Source organism: Phacochoerus africanus, chromosome 8, assembly GCF_016906955.1.
Source record: "Phacochoerus africanus isolate WHEZ1 chromosome 8, ROS_Pafr_v1, whole genome shotgun sequence".
NCBI lineage: Eukaryota > Metazoa > Chordata > Mammalia > Artiodactyla > Suidae > Phacochoerus > Phacochoerus africanus.
In genome coordinates, this window is record NC_062551.1 from 169,665,975 (window position 1) to 169,685,088 (window position 19,114).

A 19,114-nucleotide genomic window follows, 5' to 3' on the forward strand; every position below is an offset into this window, starting at 1 on the left:
CTGCGGCAGGGGGACTGCGGGAAGGATGCGGGAGGAAGGCCCGTTCCCGGCCGCTGCTCCCGCCCCAGGGGAGGAGGTCTCACAGGCGCCTAGGTCCCCACTGTCCCCCGGGACTGGTCCACCCGGAAGAGGGTGGCACCCGGGCCAAGGAGGGCAGGAGCAGAGGCGCCGGGGTTGCGCTGACCGAGCCGTTCCGTCTCCGCTCCTTCTCTTCCTACCCCCGCCCCTCCCGGGGGACAGCCGAGCCCAGCAAAAAACAAACCCAAAGACAGTGACCTGGACGAGCCTGAGGCTCCCGGGGAGGCGAGGCAGGAGAGGAAGGAAGGAGCAGAGGCAGCCTGGGCGCCTCCACTCCACCAAATCAAAGGGTGCCCGACACAGAGGGGCTCCGAGGGGGCGGCTCCAGCCACGCTCCATCCGTCACGCCGTGAGGGACGGGTGCCCCTTGCTCGGTAGGGACAACGAGCAGGGGAGATTTTGTCCAGTCCAGCCGACAAGGGTTCCCAAGTATCCCAGGGACTCTCACTCTACCTCCTAGCTTGGGACCGTCAGTCCTTCCTGCTGTCTGACCTCCGTCTCTTCTGCTTCTGCGGATCCACTGATCTCTAGCAAGCTGTCTCCCCTCTGCCTTACCTGCCTGGCCTGGATGTCTAAGGAGCCTCCGGAGAACGTGTTCCCCAGATTTCCCTGCAGGGACTGCAGAGGGCCCCTGGGCCCGAGACCCACTCCACCCACTCTTCGGAATCACTCTGTTGCCTGCTGGCTTGGCTCCCTTCCTCAGGCGCTGCCCACGGATTCCCAGCCCAATTAGTCTGCTGCCTGGGGCTGCCCCTCCCGTTCTCACCGCCCCCGCCCCCCAGGTGCCAACCCCCAGGGCACGCGGATCCTGCCCCAGGGACAAGCTGCCCAGAACGCCTGGAGTCCTGGGGGGGCTGCTTCCCTGGAGGCCCCGGAGGTGTGACCAGCACCCTCTCTGCAGCCCCTCAGAGTCCCAGCCGGGGGCAGGCAGCCTTTGGCGCCCTTCTAAGTGCTGCCCGGTCCTCGGAGGGGCTCCACGGGAAGGTGCTGGAAGAGAAACTCCCACCACCCTGCACGCCACCCCCACCCTATGAGACTCAAGGTCTGAGACAGCAGCTCCCCCCTCTCACCCAGAATCCTCTGTGCCAGGTGGCCCTTCGGGATCCACCTGCCCCTACGGCCCATTTTACAGAAGAGGCTCGTGAGGCACGAGGACGAGGGCAGATGATGTGTTGGCACGGAGCCCGTCACATCACCTCTGGGATTCCCTGTCCCGTTCCCCAGTGTGACACGCTCAGGAGAGTGTGGGGGATCGCCCTCCCTTCCCAGGGGTCCCTGGCTCCGCCCCCTGGACCCCCCGGCTCCCCTTCCACCCGCCTGTCCACGCGCCTCCGCGTGTACACACGGACACGCTCGCCCTCTCTGCCCGTCCCTGTGAGAGGAGGCAGGAGAGCCCAGTGGGGCCAGGCAGGCTCTGGAGCCTCCTCCCTGGGCAACGCGCGCCCCCCAGCTCCCTCTGCCCCCCAGACCTGGCACAGAGTTGCCACTCCGTAGCTCCATGCAGCAGCTGAAGGAAGGGACAATCAAGGAGGTCCTAGGCACCCGGGTTGGCGTCCTGGTGCCACCATCTCTCCGGCCACACGCGCTGGGGCAAGTGTGAAGTGAGGGTGACAGAGCGGCCCCGCTGACGGGGCCGGGAGGGTTAACAGGGCGCAGAGAAGAGGCGCGGCGCCTGGCCTGTCCGCAGAGCTGCGTCCTCAGGCTCCCGGAGCAGAGCCGCTCACCCCAAGACACCCGCAAACGCAGCCCCTGCTCTCTCCCGGGCACACCCAGACACACCCAGACACACCCACCGTGCTGACAGGAGTCGAGCCTCTCCCCAAGGAGAACGACGACCACAACAATATAATGATAAGGGCGACGCGACGACGGCGACCGTTTGTGCCCAGCGCGGCGTCAGGTGCTTTACCTCACCTGACCGGGACGACCCTAGGGGCAGGTATTACTAGGCCTATTTCTCAGATGAGAAAATGGAAGCTCAGAGAGGTTAAGTAACTTGCCCAAGGACACACGACGGCTAAAGGTAGAACCAGAAAAGACCCCCAATCTTTCGGACTCAGATCCCATGCTCTTCACGGCCTGTGGGACGGCCTTTGGAGAAATGAGAAGCACCTCCTCTTCTGCCCCCCCCAGCCCTGCACCTCTCACACGACGGGCGTGTGAACAAGGGGGCCACCCCCAGATGAGAACTCGGAATTTCCTACCGGCCCCGCTAGGCCACAAGAGGGTCGGCCCTGGCCAAAGACCCACAAGGATGGCCGGGTTGGGGTTGGGGAGGAGGGGAGCGCACCTCCAGTGGGCTCCCCCGGGGCCTGGGGACTCTCCCCGCGCAGCCTCTTCTGGAGGCAGGGCCTTGGCCGGGTCTGCAGAGCCATCGTCTCTCTCTGCTCCCCAGGCAATTTCAGCTCCCTTGACTGGCTCAGAGAACCTTAAATTAATCACCCACTCAAAGTGCTGCCATCAGCCCAAGAATAATCACCTCTTGAAACTCTCCTGGCTCCAACATTCTGAGAACAGAGGCTTCTGCAGCAACAGGGATTGGAGTGAGACAGCCGGGAGGGCTTCCGCAAGGGAAGGAAGGCACACACCACGGAGCCCAGGCGGGTAGCAGACAGGGAGAGAGCTAACCCTCTGGGTGACCCCAAAGCAGAAAGGGGGCGGGGGGCTGGAAGAAAAGCCAGAGGCTGGCGGGACAGTCTCTCTCCACTCCCCACTTCTTACAGAGACCAAATAAAGGGACCGGGACTGAAAAACAGCAGCACGAAAAATGTGGGTCACACTCCAAGACTCTCTCCATTGCAAGGCCAAGTGCCTGGAGCATCCGTCTTCCCTCTTGGCTGGGCAAGGAGAACAGTATCTCGAGTCCCAGTCTGGGAGGCAGAAGGCCAGGCTTCTCGGCACGGTCCTACCACTGCCTCATCAGGTGCAGCCCGGACAGTATCTGCCCCCTTCTGTGCCTTAGTGAACCCAGCTGCGAACCACAGGCCTGAAGAGAGGAACTCAGAGGGCCCTTCGAAGAGGAGAAGCAAAGGCCAGCCAAGTCCTCGGAAGCCAGCTCCCCCGACTCCCACGTGGGCCTGGCGCCGCCCTCCAGGGCAGGTGCACCAACACACACAGACCCGCACCTGCGGCTGCGGACAGGCGGAGGCAAAAACTCAAGAGATGGGGCCGACTCTGTCCCCGAGGTCCAGGCAGGGGCGCAGGCCCAGGTGTGCAGCTGCGAAGGCAGAGATAAGGTGGGAGCAGCTGTGCGTTAGATTGCTTTGCATGGGTTGTACACTGACTGGGTGTGCTCTTGTGACACCCACAGAGAGGTGTGCCCAAGGTGCTGGGAGTATGTGTGTGAGACCGACTCACGGGATGGAGTGGGGATATGCGTGTGCAAAGCCGTGCACAACAGAAGTGTGACTGCACTGGGTAAGGGTGAGGCGTTTCCACCAATTCCGCAAAATCCTGCCACTGATTCCTCCCCCCGCCCCCATCACTGCTGCCTATGTGCTGGGGACAGAGGGACAAGGATGCAGGAGAGCTGCTCCCGAGGAGATGCCTGGGGTGGGGGTGCAGGAGGAGACAGCGCTGTCAGCCTCGGCTCTGGGCTGAGCTCCCGCTGACCCAGGGACCCCTCCTGAGCCTGCACCTGAGGAGGATCGCAGCGGCTGCCTCACCCGGCTGTCGAAGGGCCCTGTGAGCGGGGCTTAGACAGAGCGCTGAGCAGGGCCCCCGATGAGAGATTTCAGTTCCACCTCCAAGAGCCCAGGCAGGCGGCCTGAGGGAGCAGCCGGGAGGCCCCGGACGGGGTGGGAGTCAGGAGCGTCGGGTCTGGTCCTGCATCTGCCACTGACCACTGTGTGTGATGCGAGTCTCCAGAGACTCCGTCTGCTCAAGAACCAAATGGGGCTGTGAACGTGCGGGGACCCGCCCCGCAGGGATGCGGGGGCTCCGGGGGCGAGGGGCGCCGCGCGGCTGGGAGCCCGGGGGCCGCAGGAGCTGCTGCGACCTCCTCCCTCCCCATTCCCACAGCTTCTGACCCCAGGGACAAGGCCGACGGAGGATGTTTACAGCGCCTAAACCTTCACAGAGAGCGAGTTCCCGGGGCGGCGGGGGCGGGGAGCTGCCAGAGTCCCAGGGCCGCGGCGGCGTCGGGAGGACGAGGGGAGACCAGCCCCTTCCAGCCCTGGGACTTCAAACGGGAGGGAGGCGGGCTGGCCTTTGACAGGGTGCAGCCAGGAGGCCAGCATTCCTCCCCAGGGCTCCCCGGGCACGATGGGCAGCCACGTGAGTGGCGCGGTGGTGCCCCCAGTGCAGAGAGAGCGAGGCCTGAAACCAGGGACGGGGGCGCAGGCACGGGGCCAGGGGCTTGGTGACAGCTCCAAAGGGCCCCAAGAGAGGAGGGGAGAGCTCGGACAGGGGCCCCCAGTCCCTCACGGAAGATCCCAACAAGCAGGCGACAGGAGTCGGCGGTTCCCTCCTCGCAGAGGCTGCAGCTGCTGGCGGGAGAGGCAGAACCGGGGCCTGGCCTCTGGGCCGGAAAAGCTGCGGGTTTGGATGGGGCCCCGGGGGCCTGGCTGGAAGGTGTGAGGGAGGTGTCCCCAGAGGTGACGGCCCCAGCTCGCCTCTGTTCCCTTCTTCCTGAGCCCTTCTCAGGCAGGCTTTTCTGCGGGGCGCCCTCCCACCAGGCCTGAGTCTCTGGGAAGGGGGTCTGAGCTACCTGTGCACACCGGACCCCCCTCGCTTGGGCTGCCTATGAGGGGCATTGGGGGTGAAGGAAGGGTTTGACCCAAAGGGCAAAAATCGGGCTCGAAGTCCAACCGCAGCCGGCTCACCCAAGACCCTATGGCGAGTGACTGCGAAGCCCTGCGTCGGGAGCTCCTCGAGCACAGGAGAGGCCTCTTGCGTGGCCCGCTCCCCCGAGACCAATAATAACCATCCCTTAAGCTCCCACAGGCCCTTGGGGCTCACCAAGCTCTTGCCCACCCCTTGCCTCATCCAAGAGGGCGGCCCGAAAGGCTGGGGTTTTCTACCCATTTTGATGGCCCAGGAGATCTAAAGCTCAGAGAGGCACAGTGATCAACCCAAGATCACACAGCACGCAAGAGCTGGCGTTCCTGACCCCTCCACCCCTTCTGAGCTCTGAGATCCTCAAGTGTCTGGTTGTTTTCATGCCGCGTTTCCTCTCCCAGAACTCCCGAGAGATGCCTCGTCCCTGGGCTCCTGGGGACAAGTGGTCAGAACAAGCATGTCCCTGGCCAGGGCATTCCTGGCATCCAGAAAGGGCAGGATGTGGGGCAAAGGTATTAGCGGATTTAGCTCCTGGAGAGGAAGGAGAGGCCCCTTCAGAGGAGGTGAAGACAGAGCTGGCCAGGGGACGCGAGGCGAGTCCTTCACCTCCAGTGACCCTCGTAGGGGCCATGAGGCCAGGCCTGGGCACCGCGGACCCCACCTCAGATGCCTCTTGCTTCCCCAGGCCCAGCCCTGCCTTGGAAAAGTCACCTCCCAAGAGGGGCCCGTGGAGGACGCAGCTGCTCCCTGCAGAGTGTCTCACCCTCCCTGGGCACCAGGCCGCAGAATAGGCAAGGGTGCCATAGCACAGCTGCTCTGAACTAGCAGTCCCTGCCCCTCAGGCCCAACTCCACCGCCCCTGCTCCCCTGCCCAGCGCAGGGCACTCCAGCAGGCCTCTCTGCCGCGAAAAATATTCATCCGCGCCCTCCCGGGGGCACTGGGAGTTGGGCTACTCCCAACCATTGACCCTGACCCTAAGGCCTAACCTCACGCCCCGAGCAATCTCAGCTGCCCCCGCCCCCATCTAGCCCACCTGAGGTCTCTGCCCAAAGTCGCAGCTGCCACCCCCGGAAGCGTAGAGGCTGGAAGAGCTCCCTTCCTCCAGCCTCCCTGTGCTCAGGGGGCTCTGCATCCCCCCTCCTCTCTGACTCTGCAGGGCAGTTCGGAAGGGGCAGAGACAGGCAAGCACACAGCAGAGGGTCAGGCGGGTACGGAGACCCAAAGGCAAGCGGAAACAGACAAGTAGAAGAGTGAGAGTCAAGCGGCCGGGCAGGCTAGACGGATGGACAGGCACCCAGGCAACCGGACAGGCCAGTGGAGGGATGGAAGCAGACAAGCAGAAGGACTGTTAGGGAGAGAGACAAAGAGACAGGACAGCTCCCACCCGGGACCATCCAGGAGACCCCAGAACCCGAGGGCCCTCTCTGGGGGCAGCAATAAGGGATGAATTTCGGCACATTTTCCAAGGACCAGAGGTCTCTCTCGGGCACCTGCGAGTGTCTGAGCGCCAGGCCCAGCCCTTCAACTGATATCTGCGGGGCCTCTCATGTTCCCAGCTGGGCCAGGCCGTCCCCCAAGACTCGGCTCTGAGCTGCCAAAATTCACTCTCTACGTCCAAGAAGGGCCAGTGTTTTTGAAAGTTGTAGGAGCCTGGGGAGGCGGGGGAGGGGGCCGGCAGCATGGGTGTTTCCAAACCTAGCTCTCTCCCCTTCCTTTCCCCAGGGGGTGCCCAGAGCCAGGCCTGGTGCAGCAGCCCGCGAGCTGGGCAGGCTAGCTGGCAGAGCCTGCAGGGCAGGCAGGCGGCACGGCCCGCTGCTGGCTGCTGCCGCTGGGAAGTTGAGGGTGGAGGGGAAGGCTGAGTGAAGACAGCCCACTCACGCCAGGGGCAGAACTCTGGTGGCTCAAGGGGACCCCCGAACACCCACAGTTGGGGGCCAGCCCTGGGCTGGAGTGGAGGACGTCCCTGGAGAGGGCCGTCTCTGAGGGGAGCTCCTGTGGGAGCCCACGGCAGCTACAGAGCTGGGGAGAGGGCGACAGAAAGTGTGTGTGTGGGAGGGGACAAAGGGTCCTCTTTGCGGCGGGACACAGGAAGACAGAAGTGAGGAAGAGGGAAGGGGAGCTGCACTTTACTGGCCCCAGACTGCAGACAGATGGGGAGCAAGAAGCCAGATGTGGGGAGCACCTGGGACAGAGGAGCAGGGGCTGGAGCTCCGGATGGAAGTTAGGAGGTGGGGGGGGGGGGGTCAGAAGCGAGGTCGGGCCGCGGCTGGGACTTGGGGCGTGGGGCCGAGGGTCGGGCTGCGGCGGGGGCAGAGGGACGGGGGTCTGCGGACCCCGGGGCCTGGGGGTGCGGAGGCGGAGCGCGGGCGCGGCCGGGGACGCGGGGGCGCGAACTCACATGAAGACGTGGTAGACGAAGGCCCAGCCGCGGGGTCGCTCCAGCACGTTGTAGACCCAGTTCTGCAGGCGGCGGTAGCGCTTGTGCGCGGCCGAGGAGCGCTGGCCGCAGGCGGAGCCCGGCCCCGGCCCTGGCCCCGGCCCCGGGAGGGGTGCGCCCGGCGGCAGGGGGCTGCCCAGGAGGCCCAGGCGGCGCGGGGAGCCGCCCCCGCCCGCCTCGCCGCGCTCGCTCCGCACGGCCGTGAGCGCCACCAGCTCGGCGCGGGGGGCGTCCCCGGGCGGGGGGGCCCGGCCGAGGCGGCGGGCGGGGGCCTCGGCCATGGGCGGCGCCGGGCGGGCGGGGTGGGGGGTGCCGGGGGCCCGGGTCCGGTCCGGTCCGGGGCGGGGCGGGCGCGCGCTCGGGGCGCTCAGCGGCGCATGGCTCGGACCCGGGGCCGGCTGGGCGTCCCGGGGCGGGCGCGGGCGGCGGCTGGGGGCTAGGGGCCGGGTCGGGGCCGCGCCGGGGCCGAGGGCGGGCGCTCGGAGCCGGGGGGCCGCCGGAGCCCGCGCTGGCCGCCCGCTTCCCCGGCGACTGGGGCGGCTCTTTCCGACTCCAACTCTCTTATTACGCGCTCCATGCCGCTCGCCTTTCCACCTGCCGCCGGCGCGCCGCTCACATGTCAGCCTCGGGCCGCCCCTCCCCCGCCGCCCCGCCGCCCCCGCCCGCCCCGCGGCCGCCTTCCCAAATCGGGAGGGAGCGAGCGAGCGGCGCGGCCGGGCGGAGGGCGGGGACGGGCAGCGAGGCGGCGGCCGGGCCAGCCGGGGCGGGGACCCGACCGCTCGGCGGCGGCGGCGGCCCGCGGGCCAGCGCCGGGGCCGGAGCCGGCCGGGGCCCGCGGCGAGGCGGCCTGCGCGGGGCTGCGCGGTCCCCGGGGGCGGGCCGCCTCGCGTGCGTGGAGGCGAGGGGGGCGTGGAGGCGCGGCCGCCGTCGAGGACGGGGCGCGTGTCCCGTGGAGTTGGGGCATGAGCGCAGGCAGTGCGCGCGGCTCGGAGAGCTGCGGGCATCGGAGGCAGGGGGGCCGGGCCGCGGGGCGCGCTGCGGGGCGTGTGAGTGTGCCCGTGCCGCGTGTGGCCCGGTGCGCTCGCGCCTGAAAGGCCTGTGTATGTGGCACAGCGGGTCTCAGGTGTGTCGGCCTCTCCTCCCACTCCCCCCTGCCTCCGAGCTTCCCTTCTCCGCCGGGTTGGGGGCGGGGCGGCGGGGGGGGATCCCGCTTAGGCACCACCGCCTCTAGGAAGAGCCTGTTCTGATCCGGGGGCGGTGGGGGGGGCTGCTCCACGCCAACCCAGGCGCTCGCGCTCCTTTGCCGCGCTTCCAGGCGCAGGGCACACGCGTGTTGGGAGCTGAGCTCTGAACCGGCGCGGAGGGTGCACAGCCTCCCCCCCCAAAGAAGCCCATACAAAGCGGGGAGACGTGCCCCCCTGCACTCCCTCTCCGGCTGGAAAGGTCTCGGTGCCTGACCCGCTCCCTCTAGCTTTGGGGGAGGCCCTTTCGTTCCTTCTAGCCCTCTTGGCTCAGCTCAGAGCGGTCTTTTGGGTTTCCCGAGCCTCCTTCCCTCTCGTCCTAACGGGAGCTTCGGCCTCGCCAGCCGCTGCCTCCGCACGCCCTGCCCCAGGGTGAAGCGCTTCCGCAGCGAACTCTTCCCGGTTCCTCCGGGAGGATCTCGGGGGACGGAGCCCGAGCGGGAGGGGCATGGAGGGGGGCGGGAAGGCGAGCTCGATTCTCAGCTGTCAGCAAAGGCAGCATTGATCTGCTGCGCGCCAGCGGGGGAGGGAGGGAGGGAGGCAGAGAGGCCTGGCAGGCAGGCAGGGGGCTGCCGGGACTTGGCAGGGGTCCCCAAACGGCGCTTGGCCACGGGCTTGCCCTGCTCCAGCAGCGACGCGTTTCCCTCTGCACAGGGGCTGCCTCTGAGGTCTGACCTGCATCTCCCTGGCTGCTCCTGGCTCTGGGTGCACCCCAGGGCCCGAGCCTGATGTCCCCGTGGAAGGTTTCTGGACGCCAGGGCCCAGCTACGGATGCAAAGCCTGGGCTGGGTCGACCTCTCTCCCTGCCCGCTGAAGCTGGCGCCCCCTAGACAGGCAGCGCTGCTCTCCGGCTCCGAGGGACAGCCGGACAGGGCTTCCTAAATTCGGGGCCCTGGGGGGGCGGGACTAAGGTCTGGGGACTTGCCTGGTGGGAAGCAAAGCAGTGACAAGGGGTCTGGGGTGTTTTCTGGGGTCTTTTTCAGGCTCTTATGTAGTAGAAATTATACTTGAACATAGGTTCACTTATCCACACCCGTAGTATATGAAACTGAGTCTGTTCTGGGAAAGCTGATAGACAGTCCAGCTCAGCATCACCTCTGGACGCCCCCCCTTCCCATTTGAGGACCGCAAAAGTCCCTTCCTCTCCTTGTGAGGAGTCCTTACTGCCAGGAGAGGGTCTGGCATCCTCTTTCCCAACTAGAGCTTTGGACGACCGCCTCGAAGGCAGCGGGAGGAAGAGAGGCTGTGGCTGCAGCTGGAGGGATGGAAGGTAGACCTCAGGAAGTTCCTGAGGCTCAGAAGCTCTTTCTCGCACAGGTGTACTCATAATGAGACAGGCCACCGCTGGGACGGGGGCGATGGTTCTAGCAGCATGTAAGCAGTTCAGTTGGGGTGTGTGTGTGTGTGTGTGTGTGCGCGCACGCGCGTATGGGAACGTGGAGGAAGCACAGGAGAAAGTCCAGTTCAGAGAGGACAGGTGGCTGCTCTGAGGGTCACCCGGTGGCCTTCCTGCCCCATCCGGATTCCCAGGACATGACCATGGCCGGGAGGAAGGCCTTTCCCACCGCAGCCTTTAGTGACTAAGACACTTTTCTGAGCACACAGCTGTCTCAAGCTCTCTCAGTCAGCCTCCCTGCTGGAGGTGGAGGCGGGGAGCTGGGTTTGCCCACCCTCCTCCTTCCCTCTCTCCCACCTGTTCCCTTCACCACCACCCCCAGCAACTTCCTTCCCAGCCCCCACATCTCTCCCGCCAACACTGCTAAGAGGCAGTCCTGCTCTGCCTGCCTCACTCACTGTCCCACCTGGGCAGTCCTCCCAGCTCAATCCAGGCTTCAGTTTCCCCTTGGGTCCATAAGAAGTGGGCGGGGCTCCAGGGTCATTCTCACCCATCAATGGAGCAAGTATGGATGAGAGGAAGGCGGTGGGGGGGGGGGGAGAGCGCCCATTTGCTGCAGACCAACTGTGTGCCAGGCCCTGCCTCTGCTGGGACCCAGAGCAGCCCTTTACATGTGAGAAAGCTGAGGCTCAGAGAGGCCCGAGGACTCACTAAGGATACAGAGCCAGTACCTAGAATGGCCTGTCACCTGTCCTCTCCCCTGGCTGGCACCTACCCACTGTGCCCTCCGTACCGGGATCGGTGTTGTGGGCGGAGGGGAACCATAGACAGCCCCATCTTTGTTCTTTAGGACTTATTCCTGCCAGGGCTGGAGACTCTCAGCTCTAAAAGGCTTGAGGTCTAGAAGTGGCAGGGACCTCAGTCGCTGGGGGCCAGCTCAAGCCTGCCACTGACCGTGACAGCTTGACCCTGGAACTTCAGGTCAACCCAGGGTGCAGCTTCCTTTCTTGGAGGGGTAAGGAGACTTGGAGTCAGTGCTTTTCAGACTTTCTTAGCAATGGAATCCTTTTTACAGACAGAATCTTAAGGTGGCGCTCCGGCCTGTAAAGAGCCTTCAGGCAGAGTTGTTCTGGTGGAATCGGAGTGAGGGGGGTCAAGGCTCCACCCAGCAGGCCCCCTCCTCTTTTCTCTCCATACCCCACAGACTGTTTGGGGTTTTGTTGTTTGTTTTGTCTTTGGTTTGTTTTACGGCACTAAGTGTTGCTACAAGTCAGATGAGGGGAAACGTCACTGGCAGAAGCAGAGGGAGGCTTCTCAGGGACAGGTGGGGAGGGCTTGGAGAGACACAGAGAACGGCAACCAGTAACGTCTGCAGCTACCATGAGTGAGGCCAGGCTGAGCCTCGTGCAGGACGCCTTACCTGCATCGTCTGTTTCAGCCTCCCAAGCAACCTCTGAGTTTATACTATTCACACCCCCCATTTTAGAGATGAGACGATTGAGGCTCTGTGCAGGGACATGCCTAGTGTAGCTCTTTCCTCCTGGGCTGTAGTGCGTGTGCGTGTGTGTGTGTGTTTGTGTGTGTGTAGGTGAGGTGTGTGGGGAGGGGAGGATGTTACAGAACACGGGAGAGGAGGAGCCAGCCTGACAAGGAGGACGCAGGGGATCTTGAATGCTGTGCTGAAGGGTCCAGTTCAGCCTGATAGGAAACAGGGAGCCTGGCCAGGGCTGAGCCCGGCCATGCTCTGTAGGTGGAGCTGAGGACCAGGGCAGTCGGCGGCGCCAGTACCCAGGGGGAGCAGAAAGAGCACGATCAACAGGTCATGTCTGGAGTTCCTGCTGTGGCACAATGGGCCAGTGGCATCTTGGAGTGCTGGGACGCAGGTTCGATCCACAGCCCTGCACAGTGGGTTAAGGAGCCGGCGTCGCTGCAGCTGTGGCTTAGGTCACAACTGCAGCTTAGATCTGATCCTTGGCCCAGGACCTCCATATGCCTTGGGGCGGCCAAAAAAAAAGAAAAAAAGAAAAAAAAGAGAAACAAACAAACACCACATCCTGTCTGGGCTTCCTGGCATGGATGAGCTGGTGAACTGGGTTGCTCCACCTGTGCCCCAGCTTCCCCGACCATCGGGAGGGCCGAAAGCAACCGTACATGGAAAAGTCACTCCTGTGCAGGGAACTGTGCACACGGGAGCCTCTGCCTCGCTGCTCTTCGGGCGTGTGTTTGGATGGGACCGGGAGATGCCAGGAGAATCCCTAACCCGAGCAGCTCTTCTCCTTGTGGGACGTCTTCCTAGTCGGGGAGCATCCAAGCGGAAGGGCCGTACAGGGTGACGGCATCACTGCGCTATGTACCGCTAGGGACCCGCCTCCTCTGAGAGCTGGAGGAGGACCTATGAGAAAAAGATCGGGCCGCTTCCTTTTCCCAGGGAGGCCAGAGAGGATGAGAGGCTGAGGCCACCTGGCAGATACAGGTGCTGGAGGGGCACAAGGAGTTGCTCCCCCAGATCTGGGTGTGCCACGGAGCTGTCCCCAGCCCAGTCCCTGCTGGCCTTCTGGGCCGGTCAGCTTAGAGCCGCAGAATTGGGGAGGGAGCAGTGTGGCTGAGCTCAGCAAAAGTGAACCCCCATTGATCCTCAGGGCTGGAGGGGGGCCCACAAGGAAGAGGCACTGAGGGAGAAGAGGGGTGGAAGTGAAGGTCAAAGCCAGTCTTCTCGAACAGCTTCTCTTCTGCCTCCAGGAGTCCTCATGACCCCAGCTCCTGGAGGACCATGCGGAAGACAACACTGTTGCAGCCCCGCGGGCAGGCTCCACTTCTCGGCAAGAGCCGCTGGGACAGCAACGTTCGCTGCAAAATCCGGAGAAAGGCCTTTCGGAGTTGCTGAGAGTGCAGTGGAAAAAAACCTCCCCTTCCCTCCGCTCCCCTGGTCGGGGAAACTTGCCTGAGGATTCAGGGAGGGAGATGATGTGAGGAGGAGGATGGCAGCGGGAACGTGAGGGAAGGGGGCTCCGAAGAGGGATGAATCTTGGTTCGGAGGGGAGGATGGGGGCTCGGAAGCGAGGCTAGGGGCTTAGGGACAGGGAGGGGAGGCCCAGAGGACGCCAGGACTGCCAGGTCAAACTTGATCCAACACTTTATTAAAGCCCCTCCTTCGTAAAATAGTAGATATATCAGATAGGTACTGCATAATTGCAAAATGAAAGCACATGTCCAAGTTCAAAAGCAAGAACGACCAATCTCTAAGGGCCCAAGCTGCGAGGGCATTCCAGTGGGGAGCAAGAGGCGCAGCCGTACCTCTGAGAAGGGGTTCAGCATTCCAGTGGGATGGAAGGTGTGCTTGCAGACCCCACCGGTGGCCGGGGCTCTGGGGGGCTCCCTGCTGAAAGCGGGGCCTGGGAAAGTGCTGCCTGCCATAAACGGGGCTCGGATGTCTCTGCCTGCTGGCCACCGGTCCTGGCTCTGGGCAGAAGGAGCACCCATGTGATTAGGTCACCTCGATCCTGTCCACATGGGGTATGCACTCAGGATCTGACGGTCAAGCAATGTAAAACCTCAAGCCAAGACACATGTGAGAGCTCCTTCGGCGTTCGTACACTTGCACCAGCTGGGCGGATACAGCTGAGAAACCATCCCTTCGGGTGGTTTCCATATCCCAGTTAGCCGGAAGAAATGTGCTGCAAATAATTATCTCAAGGACAAAACTTCCCAACATATAAGAAATACAACATCCTTTTTTTTTTTTTTTGCCACACCCAGGGCATGTGGAAGTTCCCTGGGCCAGGGGTTGAACCCATGCCAAAGCAGTGACAATGCCAGATCCTCAACCTGCTGAGCCACTGGGGAAATCCGAGAAATACAGTATCTTGAGTGAGATCTCTCTCCTGGGAGAATTCATATTCAAGGACCTAGAGATGATGGAGCAAATCGGAAAGGAGGTTTAATGTAGTTAAAACCTTCAAGAGATAAAGGAAGTAACAGCCTCAATAAAACAAGAACAGAAGGATGCCCAACAGAAACATGGAGCCGATAGAACAGCACTATCTAGAAGTTTTAGAAATGAAAATTCACATGGCTGACATTTAAACAAATCAATCAATAGATGGGCTAGTAGAGCAAACACAGCTGAAGAGAGAATAAGTGAGTTAGAGGCTAGGACTGAGGAAAATCCTCCAGAATGAAGCACAGGACAATAAAAAGATTAAACACGTGAAAGAAGAGAGACAAAGAAGACGGAGAAACTCCAGCACATGTATTATTCCTTCCAGAAGATGATGCTGGAAAGAGTGACTAAGCTGTTTCCAGAAATAAGTCGTGAATCTCTAGATTTAAAAGACCCACAGACTTCCTAGTAAGCTATCTTTAAAAACAAAACTACATCCAGACACCTTGCAGCTAAAGCGTAGACTGTTGAGAATAAAGAGGAAATTCTCAAAGCCGCCGGAGAGAAAAGATAGCTTATCTACAAAGGTCCCTTCATTGAATGGACAGTAGCCATCTCATCAGCAACAACAGATGCCAAGACAATGGAGTCGTATCTTCAGAGTGCTGAGGGCCAGTAATTGTGAACCTAGAATGCCACACGGAGCCAAACTAGCATCTAAACAAAGGGCACAGTAAAGACATTTTGACACATTCGGTATCTCAGAAAGCTTCTACTCAGACCTTCCCTGAGGGGCACAAGGGCTTGGCAGCAGGGGGAGGTGATGTGGCTCAGGCTGCAGAGGGAGGCTGGGCTCTGTTTCAGGCCTCTCCTCAGCCCCAGCCAGCCGAGGAGCTCGGTCCAGCCTGGCCCAGCCAGGGCCCAGCTCAAGTTCTCCCCTCCTGAGTGCCAGGCTTGCTCTCCTCTCATCCCCTCAAGGTAACAGCCCAGCACCCAGGCTGCGGCCTAACATGGCCAGTCTGGCTCGGAGGACCTCGAGGAGGCCAAGCCCAAGCTGCGCGTGTGACCAGGCACGGGCCACGCTCTGTACCCTATGGTCCTCTCTGCCCGGGGAAGTCAGCACTACTTATAGAGGCCTACGGATGGCTGGAGCAATGGACAAAAGCCAGGCCTCTGTGCAGGCGTTGGGGGTGGAGGATTGAAGACTTTAGTTTTCTGTTGGAAAAGAATCACTTATCAGAGGGGAAGAGACCACTGGGGCTGAGCCAGCTGGGATGGGAGGCTTCTCAGCGTATCCGGCTCCCCTCACCAGCTGGTGCACTTGGGTAATTTCTTCACCGCTTTGAGCCTCAGTTTCTCACTAATGAGAATACCTACCTAATGAGGGTGTGAAGATGCAATGGGATAATCCATCTAGCTACCAAGCTTTAGAGATATTTTTACACACTGAGATTTCTTAAAAGAATAATACCCATCAGATACTCCTGCCTAGGCTATATCAGTACTAGGTAGAACATTTTTTTGTAATTTAACTTTTGTCTTTTTTTTTTTTTTTTTTTTTTTTAAGGGTTGAACCCGTGGCATATGGAGGTTCCCAGGCTAGTGGTCTAATGGGAGCTACAGCTGCTGGCCTACACCACAGCCACAGCAACGCCAGATCCGACCCACATCTGCAACTTACACCACAGCTTGTGACAACACTGGATCCTTAACCTACTGAGTGAGGCCAGGGATTGACCCCACAACCTCATGGTTCCTAGTCAGGTTCGTTAACCACTGAGCCACGATGGGAACTCCTAGAGCATTTTTTTTGAATTAAAAAAAAGTTTATGGCTGTACCCATGGCTAATGGAGGTTCCCAGGCCAGGGACCAAATCCGAGCCACAGCTGCAACCTACGCCGCAGCTGCAGCAACACCAGATCCTTTAATCCAGTGCACCAGGCCAGGGGTCGAACCCACAGCTCTGCAGCAACCTGAGCTGCTGCAGTCAGATTCTTAACCTACTGTGCCCCGGCAGGAACTCTCTAAGTAGAAAATTGTTCCCAAGAAAAAAGTGATAGCGAGGGCCCATGAGCAGAGGTGGGAAGATGTGTCCTGTCGGGGGCCCTGTCTTCAGGGGAGGGTTGGTGTTCATTCACTCTCTCATCAGTTCCTGTCAATTCCTTGTGCCAGACCTTGAGCTGGGCTCTGGAGGCACAGAGACAGCCCTGAACTGGAGGAGGAGCATTGGCGAGAAAGACAGCCCAAACCAGAAGGTTGGGACAGACCGTTCAGAGCCTGACTGGTCCTGCGTCTGTTGTCTCTCTCTCTCCTCCCTACTCCCACCACAGCCCCTGCCCCCAACCCAGCATGAACCTCATCTGGCTTGGTGTCAGCTGTCTTCACAACATCCAAAACAATGTCTGAAACACAGAGTGACAAAGGTCTTTACTGAATCACCGTGTGTATGAGCGCTAATAACAGGGCTAGAGAAGTTGCCACGAGGCCATCACTAACTCTGCCCTGGGACTTCGAAGATCCTCAACAAGGGACATTTGAACTGGGTCTTGATGGACGTACAGGAGGTCAGTACGTGGAAAAGGAAGGATAAGGACATTCCAAGCATCGGGGCCGGTGATGGAAGTGCGCTCAGAGGCCGGCGAGTGAGTGTGACAGGCTCCTGGAGCGCAGGGAAAGTAAGGTGGCCCCGCACAAGCCGGGGCGATGGGAAGGGACTTGAACGGACCCGGGCCGCCAGAAAGCCCCTGTTAAAATCTGACCACTACCGAGTTCCCACTGTGGTGCAAGGGGATCAGCGACGTCTCCGCAGCGCCAGGACACTGGTTCGATCCCTGGCTGGCACAGCGGGTTCAAGCATCCAGCGGTGCCGCAGCTGTGGCATAATGGCTCAGGAACTCCGAACACCTCGAAGCGGCTAAAAAAAAAATCTAACTTCTATCCTGATGTAATACACTGGAGAGGACGGTGTTTCCAGCCTTCACTGTTGGCCTAGGAATCTCCCTCCCTTTGAAAGTTAGGGGTCTTACCAGGACGGGGGTTAAGGATCCAGGACCGGTAGAGAAAGGAGACTCACGCCCCCGTAGTTCCTTGTGGGGTAAGGGAGTGCTACGTGCTGCCCCCTTGTGGCTTCAGCAGAATTAAGCAGCAAGGACACTGGCCAGGTGGTCTGCTGGTAGCCCTGGGGGCCTCCAGGCTCCAGCATCACCCTCTGGGAAAGGGACCCCAACTACCAGCTGTCCACAGACAAGATCTAACTGCTTTATTTATCCAAGTATACTGTATACTCACTGTTTCCGGAGGCAAAGAGATGATTCATTCTTGGTAAAGCCTTGTTCTTTCTCTCTCTCTCTCTCTCACACACACACACCACCTTTGGCCAGAACGCAACTATGTATGCACAGGGGGTCAGGAGATCAAGGCTTTGGCTTCAGCTCCGCCCCTGTTCATGGAGTGACCTTGGGCAAGTCCCTGCAGCTCACGGGGCCTCCTAAGTCTTCCTCTGTAACTTCTTCCTGGCTCCCTGCAGGGTCACCGTGAAGATCACCGGAGGACGATGCTGCGAGGGCTAGGAAAAATGTCTCGAGAGCGCTCCGGATGTAAGGGGATCGTGCTGGGTATTAGACAGGGGCTCTCTTGGGCTGCACCACAGTGTGTGTTTACATCGCAGGGGCCCTGCTGGCGGGGAAATTTAAAGGGAAAGTGCTCAGTAAGGCAACGGAATGGAAGTCTGTGGGAAAGGGGGACCCACTGGCTGGTCTGAAATTCCAGTTATGCTCGGGTTTCCCGAAGGGAGTGGAAGAGCAGCAAGGTGGGGCAGTGAAGTGGCCTCAGCATGAGGGCTTAGCCAGGGAAGCGCTGAGCTCAGACCTTTTCTGAGCCCAGCCTCCCCTGGAAAGTAGGTGTGCTGGGCGTGCCCACTCTCAGGAGCGCTCTCTTGCATCCTCTCCATGTGGGGCTGGGCAGCGAGTTACCTGCAGGTCTCCCCAAGGCGTGTTTGGGTACCGGACCCTGGGAGAGACCAGGTGACCCCCTTCAGAGAAAAGTCTCAGGAGAGAACGAAGGGGGCAGACCCACTGACTTCTCACGGCGATAGTGTCACCTGCTTCCCCCACCCAGATGACACTGCAGGGACGCCATGTATCCCAAAACCCTACAGCTAAGAAAATCTTTGCTTTTGCAAAAGAAGGCTATTTTGGAGTTCCCGTCGTGGCGCAGTGGTTAACGAATCCGACTAGGAACCATGAGGTTGCGGGTTCGGTCCCTGCCCTTGCTCAGTGGGTTAAGGATCCGGCGTTGCCGTGAGCTGTGGTGTAGGTTGCAGACGCGGCTCGGATCCAGCGTGGCTGTGGCTCTGGCATAGGCCGGCGGCTGCAGCTCCGATTCAACCCCTAGCCTGGGAACCTCCACATGCCACGGGAGCGGCCCAAGAAAATAGCAAAAAAAAAAAAAAAAAAAGGCTGTTTTCCTTTCTTTTATAGTGTCACTATCTTACGGGTCCCATCTTTGTTTTGGTGGCCCGAAAGCTCAGGATCAAACAGGAAACCTAGTAACTTTAAGAACTATGTAGATCCTTACGGCCAGAGTGTTTGTTCTTGTCTTCAATGATCCTGACGTCCTATTCAACCATATTCTTCCTAATTCTAATCTATCATACTTTTTTTTGGGGGGGGGGGCTTTTTGGAACCGCACCTGATACACATGGAGGTTCCCAGGCTAGGGGTCAAATCGCAGCTGTAGCCACCGGCCTACGCCAGAGCCACAGCCACGTGGGATCTGAGCCACATCTGTGACCTACACCACAGCTCACAGCAAGGCTGGATCCTTGATCCAGTCGAGCGAGGCCAAGGATGGAACCCGCAACCTCCTGGTTCTTAGAGTCGCTTCCAGCTGCGCCACAAAGGGAACTCCAAACTTGTCATGCTTTATTCTATCACTGTGCATGTGTTCGATGCAAGCCACCTTGATTCTTCTCGTAGGAAAGGTACACTTGGGCGAGTAACTGAAAACGAAGCGTGGCTGTCCAGGCACTTACGTCGCTCATGACAGCGGCTATTTGGGGAGGGAGTTCCAAGGGCATCAGGATCAGACTTGAAATCATCTAAAATGAAAGCCTCTTCCCCCATCCCCACCTCTGAAGATAGTTCCAAAGAAAAGGGAGCTGCCCAAGGTTTTACGACGTACGACTGTCAGATAAGAAACTTACCACTTCTCCCGGCCCGCAGTCCTCTGCTCTTCCTGTGACGACGGACTTCATTTTGGCTGGTGAAGATCAGACGCCTCGCCGCTGGCCTCTATGGCCAGTAGAGGCCTAAGAAGTGGGAGGCTCTTCCTCTTCTCCCTCCCTCGGGTAAGAGGAAGCAA

General features: G+C 60.6%; 1 protein-coding gene across 2 annotated transcripts in view; it reads right to left on the reverse strand.

Annotated features, from left to right (window-relative positions):
- The window catches only part of KCNQ4 (potassium voltage-gated channel subfamily Q member 4), a 56,106-nt gene extending 48,190 nt beyond the window's left edge, over positions 1-7,916 (reverse strand). For both annotated transcript variants that reach the window (XM_047789549.1, XM_047789548.1), the window contains exon 1: positions 7,257-7,916. In XM_047789549.1, the coding sequence (XP_047645505.1) occupies positions 7,257-7,576 (320 nt within the window). In that variant the 5' untranslated portion in view covers positions 7,577-7,916. The remainder of the gene's footprint in view (positions 1-7,256) is intronic.
- Positions 7,917-19,114: the final 11,198 nt, after the last annotated feature.